General features: G+C 43.5%; 2 protein-coding genes and 1 pseudogene across 2 annotated transcripts; all 3 read left to right on the top strand.

Moving 5' to 3' along the window:
- The first annotated feature begins 43 nt into the window (after positions 1–43).
- Positions 44–4,557, top strand: LOC135553046 (dehydrogenase/reductase SDR family member 13-like; annotated as a pseudogene).
- A 111-nt stretch (positions 4,558–4,668) lies between these two features.
- On the top strand, positions 4,669–8,186 carry LOC135553044 (dehydrogenase/reductase SDR family member 13-like). Its single transcript, XM_064985108.1, has 5 exons — positions 4,669–4,890; positions 6,179–6,297; positions 6,449–6,572; positions 6,854–7,180; positions 7,578–8,186. The coding sequence occupies exons 1-5, from the start codon at positions 4,764–4,766 to the stop codon at positions 7,835–7,837; spliced, it is 957 nt and encodes a 318-aa protein (XP_064841180.1). The 5' UTR covers positions 4,669–4,763; the 3' UTR covers positions 7,838–8,186.
- A 2,244-nt stretch (positions 8,187–10,430) lies between these two features.
- dhrs13a.3 (dehydrogenase/reductase (SDR family) member 13a, duplicate 3) lies at positions 10,431–17,433 on the top strand. Its single transcript, XM_064985109.1, has 5 exons — positions 10,431–10,693; positions 10,812–10,930; positions 11,076–11,199; positions 11,947–12,273; positions 16,951–17,433. Exons 1-5 carry the CDS (start codon positions 10,567–10,569, stop codon positions 17,208–17,210), a joined length of 957 nt encoding a protein of 318 aa, XP_064841181.1. The 5' UTR covers positions 10,431–10,566; the 3' UTR covers positions 17,211–17,433.
- Positions 17,434–18,589: the final 1,156 nt, after the last annotated feature.

Below are 18,589 nucleotides of genomic sequence, written 5' to 3'. Positions count from 1 at the left end.
GTTATTTTTGATTACTTTGAGACCTGGGGTCAATGATCTAAAATGCTTTTCTTTCAGTAATGTGTTGTGAGTGAACTATCCAGAAGGTGGTGGTCGTGTACAGCTCTATGTCAAAGGTAACAGTTGCAATTTATGTAGGTCTAATGGTAAAACAAACTTGTATTTGACTTTTGAACAGTTCCATGGCCCCTTGCCCTGAGAGAGTAGAGACTGGTTTATCCAGTTGCGCAATCACTCCAGAAAGTCAAACCATCTTGTAGCTGATAAGAGGGGTGTGATATTTTCACAGGGGCTCTCCCATGAGTACAAATTAGTTTGCACACACTCTTGAAAGCAAAGGTGTTTTCACACGGGAGGCTACCAGGATGGCTACCTTTTTGCTTGTTGTCTGTGTAGTAGTCAGGATTGCATTTACCACGGTGTTGTGGTTAAAGGACAAAGGTGCAAAAGTAAAACTGGCATCGTAACTGGTAAGTCATTTTTCAGTGATTTCAATTTCATTAATGTTGTAATTTAAAGACAAGAGTTTAAAAAATGTTTTTTGATCTTCTGCATAAAGTAAAGACTAATATCATAAACTTGTTATTCACCCTTACATGTCCTTTCTTTAATTGTTTGTGCCCACTTACTCCAGGAAGTAACACAGGCATAGGGAAGATGACTGCACTAGATCTGGCCAGGAGAGGTGCTAGAGTCATCCTGGCCTGCAGCAGCAAACAGCTGAGGCCGCGCTCGCTGACATCAAGAGGGTGGGAGGAGAATGAACACTCTTTGACCATATAATAATAATGACCAGTAGTTTATGGCTAGTAATTTTTGTTTTTGTCTACAGCGGTATTATGATTTGTGTGTATGAAAATAATAAAGTAACATGTGTGTCCTATAGGAGAGTGGGAGCAATGAGGTTGTGTTCATGCATCTGGATCTGGGCAGTCTGAAGTCTGTTCGCTCCTTTGTTGAAACCTTCCTAAAGACTGAGCGCAGATTGGACCTGCTCATCAACAATGCAGGTGTGGCTTGTACTGGTTGTTTGCAGCAACGCTACGACCAGCTTTCAATACACTTGATCTTATACAACACTACCACGGCATGACATTGCTTTTAGTCATGTACACACGGCCTTTTCCGGAGGGACTTGAAGTTAGTGCTAAATGAAGTTTCACAAGAGCCTGTGTACAGAGACTGAACATGCAGCCATGGTGTTGTAGGCTACACATGCTCCAGCCAAAAGAGCTTGCTGGACTGCTTTCTCAACTGCCCAAGCCCGCCAACCATGGCACCTGTCCAATATTACTCATGTAATATCCCAATTCTGACACCAGTGTAAAATTTTTGGAAGTGAGGCAGCTGGTATCATTTTTGGAAACTAAAATGTTAATATTTTCCTCCCTGTTGTCTCAGGTATTTACATGCCAGGCACCACAGAGGATGGCTTGGGGATGATGTTTGGTGTCAACCACATTGGTCACTTCCTGTTGACCAACCTGCTTCTGGACCATTTGAATAAGTGCGGTCAGAGTCGAGTGGTCAACGTGGCGTCCGTGGGTCATAACTTCGGCACCATTGACTTCAACTGTTTGAACTCTCACAAGGAGGTGGGGGTTGGTGATTCGTTCATGGATGTCTTCACCACATACTGCAACAGCAAGCTGTGTAATGTTCTCTTCAACCATGAGCTAGCCAAGTGATTACACGACACAAACGTTACCTGCTACACCCTCCACCCAGGTCAGTACACTACACCTCCGTATGTATGAAAGATTGCCCAAGTATAGATTAGAATGACTTGTCCTGTATTGATCTCTTGAAATGCAGTATTTGTTTTTGCATCCCCAGGTGGCTGAATAGTAAATGTATTGGCATGCAAAGTTTTCACCTACAGGGACATGTTTATTTTGTTTTTCAGGAGCCATCAACTCTGAGCTGACTCGCGACATCAACAAGGTGGCCATGATGCTGATGAAGCCTTTTTTTCATGTTCTTTTTCAAGAACTCTGTGGCGGGGTCTCAGACTACCCTGCACTGTGCCCTGCAGGGGCCTGGAGCCCCTCTCTGGATGCTACTTCTCTAACTGTACAGTCAGGAACCTCTATCCTAAGGCCAGAGATGATGCGGTGGCCAAGAAGCTATGGTAAGTCAGTGAGATTTTGAGTGGGCTATCATCTTAAGAAACTCACTCTAACTCAGCAGTTTTAACTGGACTACAAGCTACTAACCAATATCCTGTGTTTTTTCCAAACTACTTTTTTGGGTTATCCTTTATAAAATGTAAGTACATAGAAGTGCATTCAGAAAGTATTCAAGCCACTTGATTTGATTCCACATTTTGTTACGTTACATCCTAATATGTATTACATAGTTTTTTTCTACACACAATATCCCAAAATGACAAAGCAAAAACAAGTTTGTAGATTTTTTTGCAAATGTATTAAAAATAAAAAACATTAAAATATCACATTTACATAAGTATTGAGACCCTTTACTCAGTACTTAGTTGAAGCACCTTTGGCAGTGATTATAGCCTCCAGTCTTCTTGGGTATGACGCTACAAGCTTGGCACAACTGTATTTGGGAAGTTTCTCTCATTCTTCGCTGCAGATCCTCTCAAGCTCTGTCAGGTTGGATGGGGAGTGTCGCCAGAGCTATTTTCAGGTCTCCAGGGATGTTTAATCATGTTCAAGTCTGGGCTCTGGCTGGGCCACTCAAGGACATTCATAGACTTGTCCCGAAGCCACTCCTGCGTTGTTTTGACCTTGTGCTGAGGGTCATTGTCCTGTTGGAAGATGAACCTTTGCCCTGTCTGAGGTCCTGAGTGCTCTGGAGCAGGATTTCATCAAGGATCTCTCTAGTTTGAGGCGTTCATCTTTCCCTCGATCCTGACTAGTCTTCCAGTCCCTGCCACTGAAAAACATCCCCACAGCATGATGCTGACACCGCCATGCTTCTCTGCAGGTATGGTGCCAGGTTTCCTCCAGACATGATGTTTGGCATTCAGGCCAAATAGTTAAATCTTGGTTTCATCAGACCAGAGAATCTTGTTTCTCCTTTAGCATTCCACCAATCAGTCCTTTTTGATGTGTATTGGCCAACTCCAAGCGGGCTGTCGTGCCTTTTACTGAGGAGTGGTTTCTGTCTGGCCTCTCTACCATAAAGGCCTGATTGGTAGAGTGATGCAGAGATGGTTGTACTTCTGGAAAGTTCTCCCATCACTACAGAGGAACTCTGGAGCTCTGTCAGAGTGACCATTGGGTTCTTGGTCACCTCCCTGACCATTGCCCTTCTCCCCCTGATTTGCTCAGTTTGGCTGGGCTGCCAGCTCTAGGAATAGTGCTGGTGGTTCCAAACTTCTTCCATTTAAGAATGATTCTATCCACTGTCTTTTGGGCCCTTCAAAGCTGTAGAAATGTGTTGGTCCCTTCTCCAGATCTGTGCCTCGACATAATCGTGTCTTGGAGCTCTACGGACAATTCCTTCGACATCATGGCTTGGTTTTTGCTCTGACAATGCACTGTCAACTGTGGGGCTGTCTGAACTTTTTACACAGGGACACTCAAAGTCAATCTAAATTAATCATATTTTATTTGTCAGCTCGCTGGAGAGCTTCTAACCAACTCAATGCACCATAGTACACATCTCAATCAGGATCTCTGCTTAGGCAGTTGTCTTATACGGTATTCACAGACAAGATATATTTGCATGATTTAGGATAATCAATGAATCATTACCGTTTTGTTTCATTCATGTGACCGACCAATACTTCAATGCTGCTTCTCTCTAAGCTGAGACCTTGAAATGGAGATCTCTTTCATTCTCAAAACAAGGTCTGGGCCTACTGCAAAATTGAAGCCACTTATAGTGAGGATTCGTTCAGTCTGCCACTTGCATGAACACAGAAATTGATTTGTAGAATAGCACAAGAATAGAACACAGAGATTTGTTATAAGAAAAGCACAGACATTAAAATGTCCATTACAGGAACTTGTTATATAGACGTGTGCCTTTCCAAATCATGTCCAATCAATTTAATTTATCACAGGTGGATTCCAATCAAGTTGTAGAAACATCTCAAGGATAATCAACGGAAACAGGATCAATTTTGAGTCTCATAGCAAAAGGTCTGAATACTTATGTAAATAAGGTATTTATGTTTTTAATGTTTAATAAATTTTCTAAAATAAAAAAAGTTTTGCTTTGTCATTATGGGATACTGTGTGTAGATTAATGAGGAAATGTAGGAAAAGTCCAGGCGTTTGAATGCTTTCTGAATGCACCATATATGAATGAAGCGCTTGCTTTTTCTTACCTAACATTGATTTATGGGACATTTAATTTATGGACATGTTTATATTCATATTTCTTACAAAACAGTAACTAAACCTAAACTGTTAAGAATGTTTGCTCTTGATTGTTTTATGATGGCTCAAACTGTACAATTCATAGCTTCTGCCTAAGTATCCTCCTAATAATTTGTCAGCCTAAATTTGAATTTAAAGGCAGCACTTATGCCTGCCCTGCAGAAATAGAGAGATTTGAGCATGAAAGCTTCAGTAGAAGAATCCAAACAAAGCAAAGAAGGGAAAAAAACTCAAATGTGCCTGTGCAGTCCAAAGGGGTGTGGTTTAGGCTTTCTCGGAACTCAACAGGAAGTAGAGCTCTTTGCGCAATAGAGTTACCATGAGAATAAGGGTGCAGTAAGAAATTCTGGAGTGAGCAGTGTGTTCTATTCATTCTCTTTACTGAGTGTTGCACAGGATCTGAGCTCAATGGCTGTGTTTCTTCTTTTGGCTGGAATGGTAGTGGTGGGCTATATGATTTTTCATAATATCTTTGTCAAAGGGGCAGTATGCAAGAGCAATGTGAAACTGCATGGGAAAACTGTAATTGTAACAGGTGAGCCTGTTTTTGTCTGCTTTCTGTGTTTCCCTTCATTGACACCGGAGGAAAGTTCATGGCACTGTTATGTAATAATGTTGAGTAGATGTAAGGTTCTTTGCCTATACATAATTTAATATATATATATAGTGTTGTTAAATTAATTTAACTTTGTTTATTTTTTTAAAAATGTTTTCCCTGGTTATAAAACTCAACAAATGACTCTTTCTGCGGCAAGCTGTAGGGGAGACTGGGGGCAATTGTAACACCTTGAATTTCTCCAAACAGAAACAAACGATTGATGAAACTCTCTCAGTAAATGCCCATTTAGGTTCTCTCTCTGCTTGAAGAGTTTCAGGCAAATATCTCAATATTTGTTAGGGGTAAAGTGTGTTTTTTCCCACCAACTGTATATTTCTTGTACTGTCCTGAACGTTAATGTTTAAGTATTCAAACTAGCATAGTGATGAAAATGATCTGTTAGATAAACATTGACATGATTTATGTGTCACAATTGTCTCTTGCTCGGCACATGAGGTGTTGTGTCATGGTTGGGGGCAATTGTAACTCCGTGTTAAAATGAACATGATCCAAACAGCCAAATGATGGGGGGGAGAGGGAGTGATTTAAATGATTCAAAACTAACATTAAATCACCTTGGCGTCCTATAGAGGGGTAAATATGTTGTAAACAGGTATCATTTGGACACAATTAGACTATTCAGATGTTTTGAGAGGAACCGAATGGTCATCCAAAAATAGGGGTGTTACTGGGGAGCCAGGGTAGCCTAGTGGTTAGGGCGTTGGACTAGTAATCGAAAGGTTGCAAGTTCGAATCCCCGAGCTGACAAAGTACAAATCTGTCGTTCTGCCCCTGAACAGGCAGTTAACCCACTGTTCCTTGGCCGTCATTGAAAATAAGAATTTGTTCTTAACTGACTTGTTAACCAATATTTAGTTTTTATTTTATTTTATGTACTTGGAAATAATTGTTTGTTGCAAAATCATTAGATACTATATGTATATAATTTAATCATTCATAAACAATGTATTTGAAGTTAATCTAACATCCCGATTTTAAAGATTAAAATCAAGACTGTAATCTGACCGTTTTATGTACAGACCTATAAATGGTATGAATGTTTAGGAGACTGATGTAAGTTCTTATATCAAAAAATGACTTCCATAGTTCAAGTGGTCTCTGAGCAATAGAGTAAAATATGTTTATTTTTATAAATATATATTTTTTGACTTTTTCTCCCGGTCTCCCCTACATTGCATTAATCCTAATAATACTAATTCTACAGGAAGTAACACAGGCATAGGGAAGATGACAGCGCTAGATCTGGCCAGGAGAGGTGCCAGGGTCATCCTGGCCTGCCGCAACAAACCGAGAGCTGAGGCTGCGCTCGCTGACATCAAGAGGGTGAGGAGAGATTCAACAATCTCTGACCTACTTTACATTAGCAGACTTTGTTATTTCATCACAACCTTCATGTGGTAGCTGTGAAAAGAGGAAATCTGGAAAATGTCCAATGAAATTTGGACCGAGTAACAAAGAAATGTGTGTCCTGTAGGAGAGTGGGAGCAATGAGGTTGTGTTCATGCATCTGGATCTGGGCAGTCTGAAGTCTGTTCGCTCCTTTGCTGAAACCTTCCTAAAGACTGAGCGCAGATTGGACCTGCTCATCAACAATGCAGGTAAAGGAGGCTTGAGGAGGTGTTGTTGGACCTCTCTCTCTCTGGGTGTATCTCAATGGTCCTAAACGGCTTCCTTTCCCTCTACTCGATCCTTTATTTGCACTGGCATGACATGTGAAAGCAATACACCTGTCCTGTTCCTTTGCATCAATGCAGGATGAAGGAAAGGCTGTGAGGAGATGAGGCTACTAAAGACTATTAAGATGCACCCTGAACTCCCATCAACCTCCCATAGAAGTGATTATGGATGAATAAGGGCTCGTTTCCATGTTTCCTCTCAGGTATTTACATGCAGGGCAGAACAGAAGACGGCTTGGGGATGATGTTTGGTGTCAACTACATCGGTCACTTCCTGTTGACCAACCTGCTTCTGGACCGTCTGAAGGAGTGCGGTCCGAGTCGAGTGGTCAACGTGGCGTCCTTGGGCCATAATTTTGGCAAAATTGATTTCAACTGCTTGAGCACTCACAAGGAGTTAGGTGTTGGCGAGTCTGCCACGGACGTCTTTAACATCTATTGCAACAGCAAGCTGTGTAACGTTGTCTTCACCCATGAGCTGGCCAAGAGACTGAAGGACACACATGTTACCTGCTACAGCCTCCACCCTGGTCAGTGCTGCTAAGTCAGGCGTCCAATTTCATTTGACCATGTATAAAACTTTTGAATCTAATGGTATCTGCAGGTTTCACGTTACTTCTTGGTTGAATTTAAAGTAGAATAAGATGACTAATGTTCCAGTCCAAGCTCTTCTCTGTCCTGGCACCCCAATAGTGGAACCAGCCTCCCCCTAATGTCAGGACAGCGAACTCCCTGGCCATCTTCCGACAAAGTCTTAAAACCTGTCTCTTTTAAGCGATTATGTTATTGTCTCACCTAGCTATCTTAAGATGAATGCACTAATGTAAGTTGCTCTGGATAAGAGTGTCTGCTAATTGACTAAAATATATATATATTGTTTTAATGGATTAATAACTTAACTCTAGTGCTTGTGTCTTTTTCTCCTAGGTATAATCAAAACTGAGCTGGGCCGTTACGCCAACTCTGCATTTTTAATGCTTTTGAAGCCCATCTCAATGTTGTTCTTCAAGAACTCTGTGGCGGGGTCTCAGACCACCCTGCACTGTGCCCTGCAGGATGGCCTGGAGCCCCTCTCTGGATGCTACTTCTCTAACTGTACAGTCAGGAACGTCTATCCTAAGGCCAGAGATGATGCGGTGGCCAAGAAGCTATGGGAAGTCAGTGAGAGTCTGTGTGGACTCCTGTGAAAGCCTCCCACTAACTCAAGCTCTCCTCAGTGTACAAGATGATTTTTTAAATTTGAGTGGACTTGCCCTTTAAATCATTCAACTATGTCAAAGAAATTCTAAAAGTGCTTACTCCGTGTGATTAGTATATAGGACTGATCTTGTGCATTAGCTTCTAAGTTCTTACCATAGGTTACTTAGGGTGTTCCACTCTGCCCAAGTAGATATATCTGGAACATAATTAAACGACCCACCCAAAACTGTGCATGTTGGAATGAATTCAATCATGAAGTGGCAAAAAGGATGAAGAAGCATAGGCCTACTGGGCAATTCAAGACTTATGGAAATAAAGTATGTGTTCTTCAATGAGGCTGTTGTATATTCATTGGTTGTATAATAATTGTGCCAGCACTGAACAGTGCATCCATTCATATTTTAGATAATGTAATCCCGTGGTTAAAGATCATGTGCACATGGCCGAGGACCTGATGCTGTTTGTTGCCTTGATCATGTGCATTTCAATTAAAAACCAGGGGTGGAAAGAGTACAGATATATCTCACTCAAGTAGAAGTACTGTTACTTTAGTACAATTTCTACTCAAGTTGAAGTCAAACGAATGGTGTAAAAAAACAACTTCAAGTCAAATGAATTGAGTTACTTTTAAAATATAAACATTGACCTTGATAATTATCTAATTTTGCTAAGGTTACCTGAATATTGTTACACATTTTCCTTGCATTCAATTGAAAAAGGAATAGAGGCAATGAATGTAGAGGAGGAACTCAGTTAATTTATTTTCTGAATTATAAGTCACATCTGTATGTAAAATTATTAACATTTTAATATAAACATTCAAAGCAATTAAAATGTATTGAGATTTTTTTTAACTATAAAAAATAAAGTGCATAAACAAAGTTTCCAGACGTCAGTATATTTCAGTCTCCAGAAATAAACATGTCTTTCAACCATTCAGCAGTCCCTCATTCATCCTTCTATTACTTGTTAATGGGACCGGCTGACATTCACTCACTCACCCTTTCACTCTTTCCTTCACTCACTCCCTCACCCAAACTCATTGCACAAACTCCCTCTTTCACTCACTCCCTCACCCAAACTCACTGCACAAACTCCCGTTCACTCACTCCCTCACCCAAACTCACTGCACAAACTCCCTCTTTCACTCACTCCCTCACCCAAACTCACTGCACAAACTCCCTCTTTCACTCACTCGTCATCAGTGGTGGAAAGAGTACTGAAATATCCTACTCAAGTAAATGTACAGTTTAATACAATTTTACTCAAGTAGAGGTAAAATTACTGACTTTGAAAACTACTTTAAAAAGTACAAATACTCAAAAACTGCTCAATTACAGTAAGAGAGTAGTTGCAATGAATTACTTTACACCTTTAAAAAAACATAGGCTTGCAAAATATGTAATAATGTATGAATCATTTGTGATTGAGAGGCCTAAAGAGGAAATAAACTACTCGTGCCAATACATGGTTGAGAATAGATTTACAGTGGTCACCAAACCATTCCTTGTCGATCACCAAACATTTCTTATGAAAAAGGCTTACACCGGGAAGGCAAAATGTTCCCATGTTGAACCATTTCATGATTCTCAAGATATATCTCCGTTTACCTGGCAGGCCCAGAGAGCATATTTATTTATTTTACTAGGCAAGTCAGTTAAGAACAAATTCTTATTTTCAATGACGGCCTAGGAACAGTGGGTTAACTGCCTGTTCAGGGGCAGAACGACAGATTTGTACCTTGTCAGCTCGGGGGTTTGAACTTGCAACCTTTCGGCTCTAACCACTAGGCTACCCTGCCATCAAGTGTACCTATTATCTACCGCTCGCCAAACATAGCTCAGATCACCGTGTCTGCACTTTTCTTGTGCCATTGACTAGAGACTAAACGAATAGAGCAAATATGTTTTTTAATTAGTAAATTCATGTTTAAATTGTTAGCACTGTCAAGACTTTGTTCAACAGTTTTATAAGCCATAAAATGTGCGTTTCGATAGGCTTTCTGGGTTATTTGTCTTTTTTAATATCGAGGAATAGTACAATTTCTCTGGTCATAGTAGTAACAACATTAATTGCTGCACGAGGAAAAATGTATGCAGTGTGAGTTGAGTCATCAGCTGGAACTGGAAGACTGTCCGATTTCCTCAGTCGAGGTAGGAAGAGAGGAGGGACGGTGAGTCGGGTGAGGTGCAGCTTCACGGCTGCTCCCTCCTTCCCCACAGACTGACCATCAGATGCTGTACAGTCAAAAAACGATTTATTATGCTCACTCGGCTCACAAGCAATACCACATATTATATATTACTAGTGTGATCATATAGGCCTGCCTACATTTTTTTAAATTTCAAAATGGCCTGAGAAGAACAACAATGGCAGGGCAATTCAAGCTTAGTTAATATGTAGTGATCATGTATTTGCATGGTTTTTTAATTCATGTTTTTTTTTTTTTTTTTTTTAATCTGAGATGTTGATCTCGGATTCCATTTTCACTCCGAAAGTGATCTATGCCCTCAATATGGGGCCGATTTTCATGCAGATTACAAAAACGACATCTGGTGGAATACTTCCGTACTGCAGGTAGAAATTAAACCCGGAAGCTTTTGAGGGCGTAATAAAAACAAAAACATCACATGCCGTATGTTAGCCAGCTGAACTTTGATAGCTTTCAAACTAAATTACATTCCCGAATTCGGAAACAACGCTCGGTACTGTAATAATGTCGGTTTTGCTATCTATTCTGGCAGTAGGTATTGCGTTGTATTTGATACTTTATTACAATGTGATCAGAGGATCAAGATGCACGAGCTCTGTGACACTTAAAGGAAAGACTGCTATTGTAACAGGTTAGTTAGGCACATTTTGTTGCCTTACTATGTGATGGGGACTGATTTAGTGTGCGCACGTTTTAAGTGCGTTCATGTGGAAGACCTTTACATTAATATGTGTTTTGTTGTTCCCCAGGGAGTAACACTGGTATTGGAAAGGCTACTGCTTTGGATTTGGCCAAGAGAGGTGCAAGGGTCATCCTTGCCTGCCGCAGCAAACAGAAAGCTGAGGCTGCTGTCTATGATATCAGAAGGGTTAGAGGAGCCTTATTGATATCATAATAATCCAAATATTATGTTGTGGCATAGCCATCTCAATACATACTGATCAGGGATTTGTTTGCCCTGCGTGAAAATGTATGGTGTTGGAAATCCGCTGTTTGATTCCTCTGTTCTGTAGGAGAGTGGGAGCAATGAGGTGGTGTTCATGCATCTGGATCTGGGCAGTCTGAAGTCTGTTCGCTCCTTTGCTGAAACCTTCCTGAAGACTGAACTCAGACTGGACCTGCTCATCAACAATGCAGGTACGACAGAGAAAGAGGGAATGTAAACATTCATTCCCAATACATAAAACAACCTTTCTCTATTCAGTGAACCCTATTAAATGAAATGTGACATCTCTTCTTACCCTATGGATAAAACAATACACACATTTTAAGACAAATATAGAAATACTTGGACATTGTGTAGCCTTACTCCCTGTCTCTGGTCTCACTGTCTGTCACCTTGAATTACCTCAATGACCTCATACCCCTGCACATTGACTCAGTACTGGTACTCCTTGTAAATAGCCTCGTTATTACCTCAACTACCTCATAACCCTGCACATTGACTCAGTACTGGTACTCCTTGTAAATAGCCTCGTTATTACCTCAACTACCTCATACCCCTGCACATTGACTCAGTACTGGTACTCCTTGTAAATAGCCTCGTTATTACCTCAACTACCTCATACCCCTGCACATTGACTCAGTATTGGTACTCCTTGTAAATTGCCTCGTTATTACCTCAACTACCTCATACCCCTGTACATTGACTCAGTACTGGTACTCCTTGTAAATAGCCTCGTTATTACCTCAACTACCTCATACCCCTGCACATTGACTCAGTACTGTTATTTTGTGTTACTATTTCCTTTTTTATTTAGCAAATATTTTTCTTACTTTTTAGCTCTACATTGTTGGGAATGGGCTCATAAGTAAGCATTTCAAAGTACTATCTATACCTGTTGTATTCGGCGAATGTGACCAATAAAATGTGATTTGTTTCAGGAATGCTGGGGCCTGGCTACACTGAGGATGGGTTCGGCATGGTGTTTGGGGTAAACCACTTAGGCCACTTCCTGTTGACCTGCTTGCTGCTGGACCGGCTGAAGGAGTGTGGCCCTAGTCGTGTTGTCAACGTGTCGGCTCTCCTACACCGGCTAGGCTCTGTCGACTTTGCCCTCCTGGGTACCCACAAGGACCTGGTGTCCGGCCAGTCCACCTGGCATAACTTCAGGGCCTACTGCCACAGCAAGCTGTGCAACGTGCTCTTCACCCGGGAGCTGGCCAACCGCCTGGAGGGGACCAGCGTTACCACCTACAGCCTCCACCCAGGTCAGTAGCTCTCCACCTACAGCCTCCACCCAGGTCAGTAGCTCTCCACCTACAGCCTCCACCCAGGTCAGTTGCTCTCCACCTACAGCCTCCACCCAGGTCAGTAGCTCTCCAACTACAGCCTCCACCCAGGTCAGTAGCTCTCCACCTACAGCCTCCACCCAGGTCAGTTGCTCTCCACCTACAGCCTCCATCCAGGCCAGTTGCCCTCTACCTACAGCCTCCACCCAGGTCAGTTGCTCTCCACCTACAGCCTCCACCCAGGTCAGTAGCTCTCCACCTACAGCCTCCACCCAGGTCAGTTGCTCTCCACCTACAGCCTCCACCCAGGTCAGTAGCTCTCCACCTACAGCCTCCACCCAGGTCAGTAGCTCTCCACCTACAGCCTCCACCCAGGTCAGTAGCTCTCCACCTACAGCCTCCACCCAGGTCAGTAGCTCTCCACCTACAGCCTCCACCCAGGTCAGTAGCTCTCCACCTACAGCACATATATCAGAGTCAAGGCCCGCGGGCCACATCCGGCCCGCGAGAAGGTTTTTTACGGCCCCTGGGATGATCTTGATTTATTATTAGAACCGGCCCGCAGACCGCAGCAAGCCGGCAGCCCGCAGATCTTTTACACGCACCAATACTACATTTCCCACAATGCAACGGTGATGCACCGAGCAGTAGGCTGCTTCATTTCAATATTTATTGGCACAGCAGTCGTCAGCATCACAGTAAAATTAACTTTCAGATACCCATCAAAAATGGCAAAACGGAAGGTGGACACTGAGAACCGGGGGTTTCAAACAAGGTGGGAGTCGGAGTATATGTTCACGGAGGTAGCTGGAAAACCTGTGTGTCTTCTGTGTGGAGAAAGTGTGGCGGTACTGAAAGAGTATAATCTGAGACGACATTATGAAACGAAACACGCGGACAAAAACAAGAATATGGACATGGAACAAAGGCTACAAAAGGCAGAGGAATTAAAACGAGGCCTCAAATCTCGACAGGCTCTGTTCAAAAAAGCCAAATCACAAGGCCAGGCTGCTGTCAAGGCCAGTTTTATTTTGGCAGAAGAGATCGCTAAATCAGCCCGGCCATTTACGGAGGGGATTTCATCAAAAACTGCATGATTAAAGTTTGTGACGAAGTTTGCCCAGAAAAAAGGCAACTCTTTTTAAATGTGAGTCTGAGCAGAAACACCATTGCCGAGAGAGTAGACCAGTTGTCCATCAATCTAAAAGAGCAGCTTGTGAAAAAGGGAAAAGATTTCATTGCATATTCCTTGGCTGTGGATGAGAGCACCGACATTTCTGACATTGCCCAGTTGTCAATTTTCATCCGCGGAGTGGACTCCAGCCTAAGCGTGACAGAGGAGTTTTTGGCTTTACGTCCTATGCATGGCACAACTACGGGGCATGATTTGTATGAAGAGGTGTCAAGATGTGTAAATGAGATGGAGCTGCCTTGGGAAAAACTCGTGGGTTTGACAACCGACGGAGCACCTGCGATGTGTGGACACAGGAGCGGACTGGTGGCGAAGATACGGGAAAAGATGCAAGAGGAAAACGCGACAGGTGAGCTGACAGCTTATCATTGTATCATACACCAGGAAGCGTTGTGCGGTAAAGCCTTGAAAATGGAGCATGTAATGAGCATCATCACGCGCACAGTTAACTTTATCAGAGCCAAAGGTTTGAATCACCGCCAGTTCAAGGCATTTCTGACGGAGTTAGAAACGGAGCATGGTGATTTGCCTTATCACACAGAGGTGCGATGGCTAAGCCAGGGAAAGGTGCTTCAAAGATGTTTCGAGCTTCGTGAGGAGATTTGTCTGTTCTTGGACAGCAAAGGGAAAGACACAACACAACTCCGAGACGAAATGTTTCTGTGTGAAATGGCTTTTCTGTGTGACATTACGAGTCATCTGAATGCAATGAACTTGCAGCTGCAGGGTCGGGATCATGTCATCTCTGATATGTACAGTACAGTGAAGGCATTTAAAACCAAACTGACTCTGTGGGAGACGCAGATGCGGAAAGAAAATTTGAGCCACTTTCCCAGCTGCCAGACCATGAAAGAGAAGCTCTCTACCAGTGCGTTCCCGAGCGCACAGTTGGCTGATAAAATAGGTATGCTTGCCGCTGACTTTCGACGCCGATTTGCTGACTTTGAAGCACAAAAAGCAGGTTGGAACTGCTCGGTAACCCATTTGCTGTTGACGTGGAAAGCTCACCACCAAACCTCCAAATGGAGTTGATTGACCTCCAATGCAATGATGCACTGAGGGCAAAATATGCGGCAGTGGGTGCTGCGGAGTTCGCCCGTTTCCTCCCCGACACAATGCCCCAGCTGCGCATCCAGGCTGCTCAAACGTTGTCTATGTTTGGCAGCACATACCTGTGTGAACAACTTTTTTTTTGATGAACCTGAACAAAACATCACACAGAAGTCGACTTACTGCTGAACACCTCCACTCAATTCTGAGGATTTCCTCAGCTCAGAGCCTTACCCCGAACATTGATGAACTTGTGGAAAAGATGGGACACCACCAAGTATCACCCTCAACCTCAAACAAGTGAACATTACTGTGCAATCACATATTTAGAGTTTTTACTCAGTTCAAGTTTAAAAGTTAAAGTTTAATATTTGTTTTCACTGCATGTTACTTCTCCTTAAACAAAGTGTTGTTTTTGATTAATAGATTTTTGCACTTTATTTTATTGTATTTCAATCCAATTATATTTTAAAAATATTTCAGTTGAGTGGATGATAGAAAATTGCTATTATTGTTTTTTTCTTTGAAGTAAATTTAGCCCACTTTTGCTAAAATAGAAAATATAGGCTACTGATGGTGCCTTGAATACCGGTTTCTTTCATTTAATGTTCATGTTATGGGGATTTTTATATAAAGGAAATTTGTCTTTTGTGTCTGTTGAAAATTAAAGATTACTGACAGAGCCATAAGAAAATATTGCTTTATTTATCTGATCATATTGGAATATATTTGTTAGGTTTTCAGTAGGTTCAATTAGGTTCACTAGACTATATGCGTCATTTAAAATTTTTTCAATGAACATTCGAACAGTCCGGCCCTCGGCTTGTAGCTAAATTTTTTATTTGGCCCTCCGTCCATTTGACTTTGACACCCCTGACCTACAGCCTCCACCCAGGTCAGTAGCTCTCCACCTACAGCCTCCACCCAGGTCAGTAGCTCTCCACCTACAGCCTCCATCCAGGCCAGTTGCTCTCCACCTACAGCCTCCATCCAGGCCAGTTGCCCTCTACCTACAGCCTCCACCCAGGTCAGTTGCTCTCCACCTACAGCCTCCACCCAGGTCAGTTGCTCTCCACCTACAGCCTCCACCCAGGTCAGTTGCTCTCCACCTACAGCCTCCACCCAGGTCAGTAGCTCTCCACCTACAGCCTCCACCCAGGTCAGTAGCTCTCCACCTACAGCCTCCACCCAGGTCAGTAGCTCTCCAACTACAGCCTCCACCCAGGTCAGTAGCTCTCCACCTACAGCCTCCACCCAGGTCAGTAGCTCTCCACCTACAGCCTCCACCCAGGTCAGTAGCTCTCCAACTACAGCCTCCACCCAGGTCAGTTGCTCTCCACCTACAGCCTCCACCCAGGTCAGTTGCTCTCCACCTACAGCCTCCACCCAGGTCAGTTGCTCTGCAACTACAGCCTCCACCCAGGTCAGTTGCTCTCCACCTACAGCCTCCACCCAGGTCAGTAGCTCTCCACCTACAGCCTCCACCCAGGTCAGTTGCTCTCCACCTACAGCCTCCACCCAGGTCAGTAGCTCTCCAACTACAGCCTCCACCCAGGTCAGTAGCTCTCCAACTACAGCCTCCACCCAGGTCAGTAGCTCTCCACCTACAGCCTCCACCCAGGTCAGTAGCTCTCCACCTACAGCCTCCACCCAGGTCAGTAGCTCTCCAACTACAGCCTCCACCCAGGTCAGTAGCTCTCCACCTACAGCCTCCACCCAGGTCAGTTGCTCTCCACCTACAGCCTCCACCCAGGTCAGTAGCTCTCCACCTACAGCCTCCACCCAGGTCAGTAGCTCTCCACCTACAGCCTCCACCCAGGTCAGTTGCTCTCCACCTACAGCCTCCACCCAGGTCAGTAGCTCTCCACCTACAGCCTCCACCCAGGTCAGTAGCTCTCCACCTACAGCCTCCACCCAGGTCAGTAGCTCTCACCTACAGCCTCCACCCAGGTCAGTAGCTCTCCACCTACAGCCTCCACCCAGGTCAGTTGCTCTCCACCTACAGCCTCCACCCAGGTCAGTAGCTCTCCACCTACAGCCTCCACCCAGGTCAGTTGCTCTCCACCTACAGCCTCCACCCAGGTCAGTAGCTCTCCAACTACAGCCTCCACCCAGGTCAGTAGCTCTCCAACTACAGCCTCCACCCAGGTCAGTTGCTCTCCACCTACAGCCTCCACCCAGGTCAGTTGCTCTGCCTTGGAGAACCTAGAAGGGATCCTTCTTACTTGGTTTTACATTTGAGCTTTTCTGTTATCTATATGCAGACTGTTTGATGTTTCAGATGGCTAGTATGTGTCAAGTGTGTATTGTATAGTGTGTTTTTACACAGCAGTACTGTGTTTGCAAAACATTGCAGACAATGTGGTTTATTCTATTCCATCCTATCCCATACTAAATTACCATTTGTCATTTAGGGGTCATTCACACTGAGTTTGGTCGCAACCTGAAACTATGGCAGAGGCTCTTTCTGGAGCCCATCTCTAAGCTTTTCTTCATGGATGCTGAGAGGGGAGCCCAGACCACCCTACACTGTGCCCTCCAAGAGGGGATCGAGCCGCTGAGTGGACGCTACTTCTCTTCATGTGCTCTACAGGAAGTAGGCGCCAAGGGGCGGGACGATGCTTTGGCTAGGAAGCTGTGGGAGGTGAGTGAGAGGCTATCCAACCTATCCTGAGAGACTCTGATTCTAGCCATGGCAAAGATTTTGGAATATACTGACAAGATATTGAACTCTCCACTCTAACAATGGTAATCAATGTCCGTGAAGGACTCTCGCTCTCTCTCTCTCTCTCTGACTAATGCCTTGTTATCACCAATGATGCCTTGTAACTTATGATTTTGCTTTGTATATTGGAATTCATTTCATTCACAATGTTATTAAATACTTACGTTCCGTTTCTCATGACCATTTCTTGATCTTAGTCAGCAATGTCAGTTAATAGACTTTGTTAATAAACAAATGATTCCAGGTGATTAATATAGTTAATATAATGCCCTCCTACACCACTACTTCACATTTGTATTTTTGCACGGATGGAAGGATTCCTCGCTCTCGCGTTGCCTATTCGGTTCCAGTGGTCTTTAACAGCACAGAGGGATAACACTTCCAGTGAACAGACACCTTTAACAGCACAGAGGGATAACACTTCCAGTGAACAGACACCTTTAACAGCACAGAGGGATAACACTTCCAGTGAACAGACACCTTTAACAGCACAGAGGGATAACACTTCCAGTGAACAAACACATTTAACAGCACAGAGGGATAACACTTCCAGTGAACTAACAGCACAGAGGGATAACACTTCCAGTGAACAAACACATTTAACAGCACAGAGGGATAACACTTCCAGTGAACTAACAGCACAGAGGGATAACACTTCCAGTGAACAAACACATTTAACAGCACAGAGGGATAACACTTCCAGTGAACTAACAGCACAGAGGGATAACACTTCCAGTGAACTAACAGCACAGAGAGATAACACTTCCAGTGAACAAACACATTTAACAGCACAGAGGGATAACACTTCCAGTGAACTAACAGCACAGAGGGATAACACTTCCAGTGAACTAACAGCACAGAGAGATAACACTTCCAGTGAACAAACACATTTAACAGCACAGAGGGATAACACTTCCAGTGAACTAACAGCACAGAGGGATAACACTTCCAGTGAACTAACAGCACAGAGAGATAACACTTCCAGTGAACAAACACATTTAACAGCACAGAGGGATAACACTTCCAGTGAACAAACACATTTAACAGCACAGAGGGATAACACTTCCAGTGAACTAACAGCACAGAGGGGTAACACTTCCAGTGAACAAACACATTTAACAGCACAGAGGGATAACACTTCCAGTGAACTAACAGCACAGAGGGATAACACTTCCAGTGAACAAACACATTTAACAGCACAGAGGGATAACACTTCCAGTGAACTAACAGCACAGAGGGATAACACTTCCAGTGAACTAACAGCACAGAGGGATAACACTTCCAGTGAACAAACCCATTTAACAGCACAGAGGGATAACACTTCCAGT

Source organism: Oncorhynchus masou, chromosome 13 (assembly GCF_036934945.1).
Source record: "Oncorhynchus masou masou isolate Uvic2021 chromosome 13, UVic_Omas_1.1, whole genome shotgun sequence".
Classification (NCBI taxonomy): Eukaryota; Metazoa; Chordata; class Actinopteri; order Salmoniformes; family Salmonidae; genus Oncorhynchus; species Oncorhynchus masou.
Note: the sequence above shows the minus strand (reverse complement) of the source record. Positions and strands in the feature narration are given on the sequence as shown.

Bases quoted from the DNA above. Each gene is read 5' to 3' on its own strand.
- LOC135553044 (XM_064985108.1), top strand. From the start codon at position 4,764: ATGGCTGTGTTTCTTCTTTTGGCTGGAATGGTAGTGGTGGGCTATATG. The intron at 6,298-6,448 runs GTGAGGAGAGAT...TGTGTCCTGTAG, and splicing joins CGCTCGCTGACATCAAGAGG to GAGAGTGGGAGCAATGAGGT. The intron at 7,181-7,577 runs GTCAGTGCTGCT...TTTTTCTCCTAG, and splicing joins CTGCTACAGCCTCCACCCTG to GTATAATCAAAACTGAGCTG.
- dhrs13a.3 (XM_064985109.1), top strand. From the start codon at position 10,567: ATGTCGGTTTTGCTATCTATTCTGGCAGTAGGTATTGCGTTGTATTTG. The intron at 10,694-10,811 runs GTTAGTTAGGCA...GTTGTTCCCCAG, and splicing joins AAAGACTGCTATTGTAACAG to GGAGTAACACTGGTATTGGA. The intron at 12,274-16,950 runs GTCAGTAGCTCT...TTTGTCATTTAG, and splicing joins CACCTACAGCCTCCACCCAG to GGGTCATTCACACTGAGTTT.